The sequence below is a fragment of the Cetorhinus maximus genome, chromosome 1 (genome assembly GCF_964194155.1).
Source record: "Cetorhinus maximus chromosome 1, sCetMax3.hap1.1, whole genome shotgun sequence".
Classification (NCBI taxonomy): domain Eukaryota; kingdom Metazoa; phylum Chordata; class Chondrichthyes; order Lamniformes; family Cetorhinidae; genus Cetorhinus; species Cetorhinus maximus.
Window position 1 is genome coordinate 171,429,913 of NC_135879.1, and position 12,558 is coordinate 171,442,470.

At 37.8% G+C, this 12,558-nt stretch overlaps 1 protein-coding gene across 1 annotated transcript; it reads right to left on the reverse strand.

Annotated features, from left to right (window-relative positions):
- Positions 1 to 1,673: 1,673 nt before the first annotated feature.
- Positions 1,674 to 8,218, reverse strand: LOC144685430 (follistatin-A-like). Its single transcript, XM_078549912.1, has 6 exons — positions 7,969 to 8,218; positions 6,500 to 6,691; positions 5,857 to 6,075; positions 5,194 to 5,421; positions 3,802 to 4,029; positions 1,674 to 2,513 (listed from the first exon to the last, which is right to left on the reverse strand). The coding sequence occupies exons 1-6, from the start codon at positions 8,051 to 8,053 to the stop codon at positions 2,434 to 2,436; spliced, it is 1,032 nt and encodes a 343-aa protein (XP_078406038.1). The 5' UTR covers positions 8,054 to 8,218; the 3' UTR covers positions 1,674 to 2,433.
- Positions 8,219 to 12,558: the final 4,340 nt, after the last annotated feature.

Consider the following 12,558-nt stretch of genomic DNA (forward strand, 5'->3'; position numbering starts at 1 on the left):
TTTACAGAGAACAGAAGGTGGGTGGCTGGCCAGAACTGCATTGGAATAGTCGTCACAAGGTAATAAAGCCATAGACAAGGTTTCAGCAGCAGAAGAGCTGAAGCAGAGTGGAGTCAGGTGATGTTAAAGGGGGCGGAAATTGGTGGTCTTGATGATGGAACTAATATGTGATCGGAAACTCATTTTGGGGTCAAATATAGCACCAAGGTGGCGAACTGTCTGATTCAGCTTACACAGTTGCCAGAGAGGGGGATGGAGTCGATGGCAACACAGTTTGTAGCAGGCATCAAAGGCGGTGGCTTTGGTCTTCGCAATATTTAATTGGAGGAAATTTCTGCTCATCCAGTATTGGATGTCAGACAAGCAGTCTAGGAACTTCGAGACAGTGGCGGAATCAAGAAAGGTGATGATGAGATGGAACTGGGTGTCATCAGTGTACACATGGTGACTTTATCCTCCTTTAAGAAGTTCCTTAAAACCTACCTTTTTGGCCAAGCTTTTGATCATCTGTCCTATTATCTCCTTATGTGGCCTTGTGTCAAATTTTATTAGATAACACACTGTGAAGTGCCTAGGTATGTTTTACTCTGTTAAATGTACTATATAAATAATTGCAAGTTGTTGTTATATGTGTATTAAGGAATTTTTTAGGAGTTTGGCATTGTATTTACTCTGAATGTATGAAAATGTTGGTATGTGTATCACTTTCTTGGTTTTTAGTCCAATACTGATTGAATGTAGGCCCAGGTATTCTGCCATATAAACACACATATTAAGAATATGTTCAGTTTTAAAGTCTCTTTAATGGGAGCAGATAAATATCTAGTAAAATGTTTACAATTTCGTACTGTAGTCACATTGAGAAAAACGTATTTTCTTTCCTCTATAATCACCTCTTTTATATTGACTACCATACTCCTCTACTTAGTTCTTCTAGTGAAGTTCATACATTATTTTCATCTTACAGAAATGGCAATCACATCATTTTCATTATTTGAGAGACAACCAAGTAACTAAACAATTATTAAATTAGGTACAAACAAACATATGAAGTATGCATTTGAGAGGAAGCTAAATAAATACTTGATATAGAAAGGAATAAGTTAAGTTGATAGTATTGGATGAAAAAAGGTGGAGCCTCATGTGAAGCATAAAAATTGACCTGTACCTGTGCTGGACTTGCTAGAGAAATCTACGTAGGACTGTCAATGCATTGGTTACTTCAGAACTGAAGGAAGGTATTACAGAATAAATCAAAATCTTTATTATCTTTCCCCGATTTTTGTTTGTTATCTTGCCATGTTAATAGTTTATTCTTAATATTATTGAGCTAAAGTTATGCATATAATAGAGATGAGAGTAAATTGTAAGAAAAATCTGAATGCACCAAATGTACATCCAGTGGGTACATGCTCTGGGATAAGTGGCTCCTAAGAAGAAGAGAACTGAAATGTTATCGTGAGGCTCCCAAGATATATAGATAGGATGTAAATGTAAACACTTACTCCAAATTTCAGAAAGTAGCATACACAGTCATGTTTCCTACTTATTTAATATTATTTGTGAAATGAGATATGAGAACATTCTTAATATTGCAGAAAATGTGTATTTCATTTTGTTTCATGTGAAGACTTTACTTCTTTTACTGGGATAATTCAAACAGGGAAACAGTATAAAATGAAAATTCTCATGGCTTTTTTATTGTTTATTCATTATGTATTTACAAATCCACGTTATTACTTTTTATGTACATTGCACATTTACATGATAGAAAAAGTACAAAACTATATATTTAGATGAATTTAAATCTGTCATGTTCGAAAATATAAAACTGCATCTGCAACATAATATTTTAAGCAAAATGAAAAACCTGAACTGTTTTCATTGTGTTAAAGCCTTTAGAGAAACAAACCACTAAAGTCAATCAGATTACACACGGCCAGAAAATGATTTGACAGCCATACAGCTGCAGAGCGCTTCAAGTTGACAACAAGTTCCAAATGCAGCACATTTTGTTAGTTATATGGCACGCTGTAAACAATATCTGAAGCTTTATTTACATCAATGTGTAACATATTCCAATAAATAAATATACAAGGTAAGACATGCAGATGATATAACTAAAAATTTGTAGTACAAAAGGAAAATGACTAGCCACATTTACAGCTACCATAATGCAATTTACAGTTTGCAGGAAAATGTGTACTTTACAAACATCATACGTCACAATAAATTAATGATAACACTGCTCTCTTGATGAATATATTTCCAAAACAGGTATAGTTAACCAATTTTATGCATAAATTATAAAACATGACAGTATAAATAAAAATCTACTAAACTCAACTATGTATACTTCTTTAAAATAAATAAGCGTACACTTATTTACAAATAAGTACAACGACTCCTTACTCTTCCAACAGGTGAAGGAAATTACCAAATCGGAAATGTAGATTTAGGAAAGGTGTTATTTTCTTGCTCGTCTTCTTCATCTTCATCTTCTTCAGTTATGGCTATGGGGGAATATATGGTAGCTGTTGTATAAATAAGGATCACAACAGCGCAGAACCTCAGTGCATGTTTTCAATCTTTCTGGATAGCCACAATAGTCTTTTATATGGCATAAGAATGAAGTTTGTGACATTTGTTATTATGAAGTAATTTTACATAATACCATTACTGCAGTGATTTCTGAAGAATCAACGATCTTTATGACAGATTCCTGGAATCACAAGTGTTCTTGTGTTCTAACATTTATGTTGTATTCATCCATTGCATTCCTCAGTGCTACTGAATTAAACCTATGGACTATTTTAATAGCTTTAAAATCCAAAACAACTGTGGTGAAGCCTTTGGACGATTGCTACTGATAAGATGGCATCAGCTTCAAAAGGAATAAATGTTCCAATCTATCACTATCAGGGCATTTAAATCCCTCACGATATCTTCTTCCTCTCAATATGAACAGCATTCTCATCAGAACCCATTGTATTGATATTCAAAATAATTTCACCGTTTATTAACTCAAACATTTTTTTAGAATTGAATCCAATATATAACTATAACTCATTGTGTTTTTTAAAAATCAACTTGTTCTAATTTTAATTGAAGTGATGGCAGTTACACTGATGCCGAATTATTATGAAATATTATGACATCCACTTTCACACCGCCACCACTGGATCCTCAATAAGATATACTCCTTCAGGAGACAAGTACATGGTGCTTCCAAATGAAAAGTTAAAAAGAGCATTTATATAAAACATAATTGTTTTACTATGCTTATATTAGCAGCATTTAATAAGCATGCCTATAATCGGAGGGGATGGAATGTGTAATTCTGGGCAATAGCCCCATAGGAATGGGGAGACTGAGATTATCAGAATGTGCAGATATGCTTTATCCGCTCCACTGAGGAAGGTATATATCTGTACTCGTGCCATCACACATCTCACAAGTTCTTGAGTCAAATTTCCTAACCCGCTTTAATGAAAAGTACAGTTCTTTAGCGACACCATTGGGAGGAGGGCTAGATTTACCCTGTTACCAATGTGTGGCAAAATCTTAGAACACATTTATCATTAACAAATTTATTATCTGGCTGCACCTAGCACAGAGAGCACATCTTCCTCCACTGCCCCTATAGCAGCATGAAAGATATGCATATTCTCAAGTTGACAGGTATAAATGGCAAGGTTTTATTTGGTGCAGCCAAATGCATGGAGAGTTAATAAATTAAAACCTTTATAGTGAAGTATGGCACAAACAGCGAATCTTATTTGTGGGCTAAAAGTTACTTACAATTGCACGATCCTGTATGTTTGATCTCCAGGAGGGTGCCAGAGGAACAGGCTGAATTTTTCATTGCACACTCATTGGGGTAGGTGGTGTTATCAGTGGCACAGACTGGCTCATCCGAGCGTCCACCCTGACACACATTGCAAATGACACACCGGCCCCTGCTGAGCCGGCTATCCCAGAGGCATTTCTTTCCAGAGCTACACTGTATGTCATCACAGGATTTGGCTTCTGAAAAAAGGAGAACCCAAAACACATTTGTAAAGAGAATTATCCTTTCAGTCTTCAACAATACTGACAAAGATTTGGACCCAACATTCAGCTCGTTTCTGAGGTGAATGAAAATTCATCAATGGTGATGATTTGTATGTCAGAATTCAAAGCCATATTAGCCACCGGCATCCCTCATAGTATTCATGGTTCAAATTTTGGCATATAGGCCTTGCTAAATTAACCACCTATGTTGTTTAATATATGTTTGCCATTGTAATTGATTAAAAAAATAAGCATAGAAAACGCATCCAAAGAGGTCCATCATTGGTGTTAGTGCTCTGCATTATCTTTAGACATCAGTAATTAAACATAAGTTAGGTATAATAAAGTGAAACTAAGTCAATATTTAAAAAAAATTCTTCTAGAAATGTGTTTCAAATTAAACACTGATGAGTCGAATTACCTTCTATATATAATCCAAAATCAGAGCTGTACACTTGCTCCTATTATAGGTGAGCAAAAGCACTCTCCACCATTACCTATTGGGGCTGAATTTCTAATCTTACAGTGGGATGTTAAAGCATTGGGAAAAGCTTGAAGCTACCAGTCATATACCTCGCAATAAACACTTCAACGTTTGGAAAAACGTTTCAAACGGAAAGATTAAGTCCCTTGACTTTTCTCTTTCACTATTCTAGAATGGTCCAGGACGACAGAATGGGAGGCATCATGCGCCTTAGTGCTGACGTATTTTTAACACCATAGCTCCTGGTGGGAAATTAAAAGTTCAACATCCTTGAGTTTCTTGCAGTTGTAATTTTAGCTACAGTTCAGCAACCATTTGCAAACCCATAATATAAGAAGCTTGAAAATAAAAAAAGTTACGTGCTTGACAGTTTCATTTCTCAGCTTTAAGAATAGGTTCAAAACATACGATGAACAAATTACGCTGATTAATAAAGATGATATTTTCTCTATTTGGCGAACTTAAGCAATATCAATGTGCTTTTTAGCGCTAAATTTGAATGTCCGAAAGTGCTTTGTTAGGTCTGATTTGGACATTTATCCATTGCACCCTAATTATACTGACAAAAAGGAAACTCCTCCCACATTGTATTTGCACTCGTTTAGTGACTGCGTAATATTATGCAGTTTACACTTCGTGAGGTCTTGAGTACGTACTTATACATTTCCCTTCGTATGCCACTCCAATGGATCTGCCTATCAAGCAGGTGGCCCGTCTGATGTGGCAGGCGCTGGCGTACGTGATCCCATCATTGCCGCACAGATACTGCTCGGGGCTCGAAGGTTCAGGGCAAATCCTCGGGTTACACATAACACAGTAGGCGCTGTTCGTCTGATCTACCACACACACCGAGCTGCCTGGACATAAGACATCCCTGCACGTTTCTGTAAAATAAAGACACCAATAAAAATGTGAAATGAGCACCTGTTGAAAGCTATCGTTCGCAATACAATCGGCCGGTCTTTGTGAGGCCCAAGCGAGTGTTCATAGTAAATACAGATTAATTTTTAATTTGTGATATATCTTTGATTGGCAAGAACTTGAACTATTAATAACGCCAGATGGTAAAATAGTCCAATCCCTATATTTCCCAATTACAGACACATAACACAATTTAAAGTCAACAATGTAAAGGAAAATCATTCTTAACACAATTTAATTAAAAATCAAATTGGAGGGGAAACATCATTCAACTGCAATTGAATTGAGCAATTTGTTACTTCGCACAGGAGGAGAATGGAATGCAAACATTCTTTAAGCGAACGCCTCACTTCCTTTGAAGGTTCTTGTTATTGAGCATGTACTTGTTGCACACATACTTCTGCATTTGCCTTGGTATTGGACCTCCAGTTCGGGATGTCCTTTGCATCTCGCCTTCAGCAGGACACATTCGTCTTTGTACGTTTTCCCGTCAGTCCCGCAAACGGAACCCTTCCAAGTGACGTTAGAGCAGTCGGGTGCACAGACACATCGAGGTTTATTCTTCTTGTTCATTTTGCACCTTTTACCTGGACCACAATCGACGTTATCACAGGTTTCTATTATAAGAAAGAAACACACATACGGTTTTCTGGAAACTGCTTCCATGCATCAAGGAAGTATTCGAAATTTGAAGGTAAATTGTCAGTTGAACTAAATACATAATCAATATATGACAGATGTTTTGCATTTTTATGAGATTTTTCCCAGAAGCTTAATTAAAGGCTGGGTAAAACAGCGCAGGCTCAGTCGCCATCTTAATAAGCCGCTCAGCAAAGCCGTGACATTCAAGAGATTCTATCTGAAGCTATTTACACCAATTAGTACTTTGACGAGTAGAGACTGAGAGCGCTGTTAGTAAAGTCAGGGCACACTAGAATGGTAAATGGTAAGCGATATGTAAATTCTAATATATCTTGCAGGATTAAATGAAAAGGCGAATGCAAACAATTTCGATTCATGTAGACTGAGTGGAATGTGTACCTTTGCAAGGCGTGCAACCAGGGGCTCCACCGTTAAAGATGATCCATCGGAAAAGGGTACTGGATGGCACATCATCTTCTGTCCACGCTGTGCCCAACCTTCCACTTTTGCAGCACTCTTCCCGGCTGACCCCGGTCATGTACAGGACCTGGCATTTGCCGTTCTTGGCTTGCTGCAGCCAGCAGTTCCCAGCTGCAACACACATAGTCATATCAGTGACAGTTTCACGGATCCAGACACAACACGTGAACTTTGTATTGACGTTACAAGAGTGTTTACTTCAAGTATTCTGTCTCAGTCTGTGTGAACCCGCGAAGTTGAAATAATCGACATTTCCTCTAGACACTTGTCGTCGTCGTGGACAGCAACCAGGTTGCCCGAAATGTACACTGCTATCCCATAACCAAGTGGTTATTTTGAATAACGATTTATCGTGCTTGTTAAGTTATTTGGCCCTGCCCCAACACAGCACAAGCTGAAGTGCTGTACACGCGTGCAGTGGGACAAAAAACACAACCAGCCAGAACTCATCCTAACAGCGAAACAGCAGATTGCAAAATCCACAGTAAATAAATAAAATGTGTGGCGAGCCACTCGTTTTAGGCTTATGCAAAAATAATCTGTAGTTGACCGTTTGACATTCGCCTGTATTTAGCATCGCAAACTAAAGCGTCGATATCTGGAAACCGTTTCCCGTTGATATTTTCTATCTCTTCACATAGTCAATCAGGAATAGAAACATAAGCTATTTTTCTGTAGTACCAACTCGTTCCAGAAATGCCTGAACTCTGCTGCCTCTTCTGGAGAGTCTAGACTTCTAGTTTGTACCGCCTGATATGAATCTATATATATCGAGTGTTCAGTTACATGGAAGACACTTTTTTTAGTTAGCAATATCAAACAGGCTAATTGGAAAGCACACGTGACAATTATTTCCACTAGACTAAGTAATCACACCAGCCTCTAAACCCTGCTTCACCCGAGAGGTATAGCGATGTGACCCACCTCTAACAGTTCGCTCCGGCATTTACATGTCGATTCATATGCAACATCAATGAGGCGTTCTGTCTATAAGTAACTCCTTTGGTTCTAGAGATCTCTGCAATACTTAGACTCCCAGGATCCAAGCGCAGTTCATTTATTTTCTAACTAGCTCCATGAATTGCTAACAGGTAATGCTAATTGGACCCTGAACTTAATTCTGCACAACGTTCTAGTGAATGTGAATAAAGTACAGAAACACGTGTGTGCAATGTAATTTGCCACATCGGATTTTGACCTGAAAACTTTTACTTAAAAGCAAACGATAGAATGGGTTGTGCTTTCCGAATCAGCTTTGAGCTTTTTCAGTATCTTCTCCAAAGATAATAGCATGCGAGGCGCAGGACGGAACAAAACATGAAACTAAAAGTCATATCCACAAATTTATAGACAGAAGGCAACACGTCTCCAATTTTTTTTAAACTTACCCTGCACTCGTTGGTCTCCAATAGTGAGGAAGATAAAAAGTGAAAGAGTTAGAGACGCAGCCCTGCTATTTAGCATCCTTAGCATTGTAGCACTCAGTTTCACCGCTGATCTAAGTACTGATCTGAGAGCACCAGACAAGTCCGATCGCTGTGTTGAATGAACGTCAATCTGTGAATGCAGTCACTCTTAAATATTTTGGCTCAAAGGGGTCTTGGCTGGTCTGTTTGGTGGGCGGTCTTCTGATGGCATGGTGATGTGTTTGGCAGGATGGGGGAGGAGGAAGTGATCAAAAAAGTTAAGGTGGACGGAAACTTAATCAGGTGACATTTCACCGCCTCCTCTAAACTTTACAGCTGAAATCTCAGTCAATATCACAATTACCAAACACATTTATATAACACCCGAGCCTGGTTACAGGTCACAGTATCCATTTCTTTGTAATTGACAAGATTGCACAAACTTGTACAGAAACAATGCGCGGGGGTTGGGGTGGACGAAAATACCCTTCCTGCTATTCTTGGGCATCTGAAGGCTGTTTTTGGATTTTCTTCTGCTATTGGGCCATCTTTGTTCTATACCTACAATGCAGCAAATATTCATAAACTGCGGAATTTGTAAGCAACTTATATCCCAAAATACTGTAAGAGCTTAAAATCATCTGTGGACGAATATAAACCGTCCTATCTATGCACAAGGAAATACAAAAGGATTGCAAAATAAACGGACCCCAGTTTTGCTAATCCAATTTCACTGGTGAATCAACAACTCCCGCCCCCTGATAACCTATATTCGTCAATGTCGATATTTCCTCTAAAGTCGATGACTAGGATGGTTGATTATATCGAAAATAGGTTATTGTCATAATCGATCTCCTTAAACTCAGTTAAAAAAAACACATGGGGGAGTCTATGCTTACAGACTGGTATTCAAAGCAAAGTTTGAATTCTCCGTTTTTATTATTAATATATTGCCATCTGACTATTTCGGGAAAACACATCGTTGTAATAAATAAGAGTGCACAAACAGAATGAAAACCAAGGACACTGACGCCGTGTGTGCATTCAGCCACTAGGTATTAGAAAGGCATTTAGATTTAATACCCAAATCTGGCAAAGTTACACGTCTATTACTGGAGCAGACTTCGCATGTCTATGAAATGCCGTAGGCGGTCTCGTATTCTCCATTTAAGAGATTGTGACATCGAAAGTCGAATTTTAGTGTTGCTCAATGAAGTCACTTCTGGCACGGAGAATAAGTACGTAGGCGATCTGTCGCCACCTATCACAGGGAATACGCTTCCTTGTTTAATTGTCGTTTTGGCTCTATCACGTTTTGTCCGAAACCTCCATCCAAGAAAAGATAAAACGCATGGTCCAACTTTAATGGTAATCAGTCTTAATACCCACAAAGAATCGGGCAACTTTTTTAGTTTTGATAGGTGTACCCATCTCACTAGAAATAACTCCGCGATAACAGACATTTTCCGCCAGCTGCGGGATATAGTGGTAATCCTTTAATAAAGACTTATTACAATAGGCTCTTAAGGTCTCTTTATAATAATCGCCAGAAATGCAATCGCTCTAATATTAGAAGAGACAGTTGTTTGGGTGCTTCAGACTGGTCGTAGTATTTCACCCTATCTAGCGTTCAAAATAGACATCACAATAAAAGCCATGCCAGTACGCAGTAGGAAAACTAACTTCTACAAAAGGTAATTCCATGTAAATTATTTTCGTTCTCAGTGCTGCGAAACTGTATTTTATATGTCCATCCCGTGTTGTTATTCCACAGCATGGCAATTATGACTTGATTTTTAAAAAAAACCTAATGCAGCCCCCTAACGATTCAAACAAGGCAACTGCAGCTAAATTGAACATCATTAGTGATTTCTAGTTTATCTGATCAAAGCGACCGAAAGACTTCCCCTTCTCGCCAAATCTAGTTTCTGTGTTTTGTTAGTGAAGTTGGAACAGCAAAAGAGGGCTTTAATATTATTTTGTGTCACGTTTTCGTACCATTAGTCTGGCAGTGGAGGTCTGGGTTTGAGAAGATACGAGCAAACAACGAAGATATGTATATATATAGTCTGGACCAACCTATGATTCCTAAATCAAACTTGAGAGCAATAAACAGCAACGTTCGGCAGACACGGGAAATATCACGAGATTTATATTTAGTTTTTAAATAAACCCGTCGCTAGCACCAATAAGAAGTTATTTAAACTGTCATTGTACCTTGTGTTTCTTGTCGTTCATATGTCCATTTAAGTATTTGTTTCGGAATCAGCCCCCTTCCATCAGGAACTGCACATATCTATTATACTTGCATTCTTATTTGTTTTAAATATGTATCACTATTGCGATTAGCTGTTCAATTTTGATAATCGAACAGAAAATATTTATTGCAGATTGAAGACAAAGACTGACAAACTGGACAATCTCACACCTAGCACTGATATTTCTGCTGAATAACACCGATTGCTAAATCGGCATATTAAAGCAACTTACATCCACAAAACACAGAAAGGTAAAGGAATTTTTTTCAAAACAAAACCTGGACATAGAGGTAAAGAGATGACAATTGGAGACAAACTGGAGATTGTGTGAGAAATAGATATAAAAGGGGCACGCTCAACATAAATCGTTATCAACAAATAACAACAGACGTGATTAAGTCACGAAAATCACGGAAACATGCGACACGAAAGAGAAGGAAAGGAAATAGAAAGTAGCAAAGTGAGAGTAGCAGGAGACAGAATAATGAGAGGGAAACAGAAATGGCGAGGACAGAAACTTAGAAAAATGAGAAAGAGAGAGAACACTGAGATGCAGTTCCTGCACAAATCTGGTGAAAAACATTAAAGTGAGACCTCTGCAGGACGAAAGTTGTACGTGCTCATTCACGTTTTTGATGTGGCTTATAGTTGCTTCCAGAACCTGACAGGCACTTGGTACAACTTTCCTGAATATTAAGAGCTTTCATGATGCACTTGAGCAATCAAGAATTTGAGTCAAAGTGATCATTTAATATGACTAGCAATATTTTAATATGGCAATCAAAAGCTTTAAGGCAATCCATTATTTCAATGCTGAAGATACCTTGATAAATATAGTTCTAGTACAATATTTAAAAACAATTAACGCGCGGTTCCGAGGTATTCACAGCTCTATGTTTGATGCCTTTCACGAGATTTTATCTTTGCGTAATAAATCATTCCGCATTCCGAATGAGTTTTCTTTCTTATACAATTCAAAATTGTTTTGATACGAGCGATATTATTTATCAATGCATTTATCATCTAAGCTGATAAGTTGATAACTATAAATCCATCCTTAGATGCTCTAATACAATCAAGCACCATATGCCTAATTAATGCTGATAACATGAATTCATATCCATATGCAACACAGTTTCGTTCATTCTAAGATCTGAACAAATTGTACATATTTTATCCAAATTCTATTCGTCAACTGCAAACAAATTACCCTGGTGTCGGCTGGGCGGTGTTATTTTACTGCCTGTTTGATGCATAGAAATAAATACCCTACCAACAATTAGAAGTTTGGCATTTAATCACTGGATTGTATTTAAAATTGAGTTGAAAGCAACTAATTTTGTTTGTCTGTCTCTAGTACGTAAACGCAAAACGTGTGAGTTGTTATTCGAAAAGATGGTGCACGAACAGCAAGATCGCGCTGAAAGCCAGTGACTTGGTAAGCGCCGTAAGAAGTGAATAACATTATCGTGGCTTCACAAGCATGCAGGCGGGTCTTTATTAATTCATATTCATAATGAAACAGTTCTTACACAATATTAAATCATCCATAAAAAGAAAAAAAATGCAAACACCAGAAACAGTTAATACGTCCAGGAAATATCGGAAAAACACAGCAGGTCAGTCCGCATCCGTAAAAAGCGCGATTCTGATGTCTTGTGTGTGTGTGTGCGCACCTAATAGGTTCTGACATCCTGGCCTTTTCGTTTCACAGATATTGACTGGCATGAAATGACAAACGTTTTTGAGTAGCTGAATCGTTCTGTGATGGCAAGGAGAGAATGTATCAAATGAACATGTTCATGAAGTGGAGCAGAGTGTTAAACAATTGGATAAAAGCAAAATACTGCGGATGCTGGAAATCTGAAATAAAAACAGAAAATGCTGGAACAACTGAGTTATAGCAAACAATTTGTTTTGACTGATTAGCAGAATGAATAAGTATTATAACAACTAAAAGTAACGCACTTGCCTGATATGAATAAATTGTCACCAGTCGAAAGATGACATGGAGACTGGAAAGCACCCCACTAAAATTCTTTCGAGTTATCAAGTCACAGATTGCAACTCTTTCAAGTACAATCACAGTTCTTGGTTTCCGGGAGTGGGACATGAACCCACAACCCTCTGATTCAAAGGCGAGGGTGCTATGAACTGAGCCACAGCAGGGCATTCATTTCAACTTCAACATGAAGATGTAATTTGTCCTGATTGAGTTTATTAGTCACGCAAATTCTCACATGGATGCCGAATAGTATCAACACTGATGGGAAACAGCAGGTTCCTTGGTCTAACATCCAATTTTATTGAATTT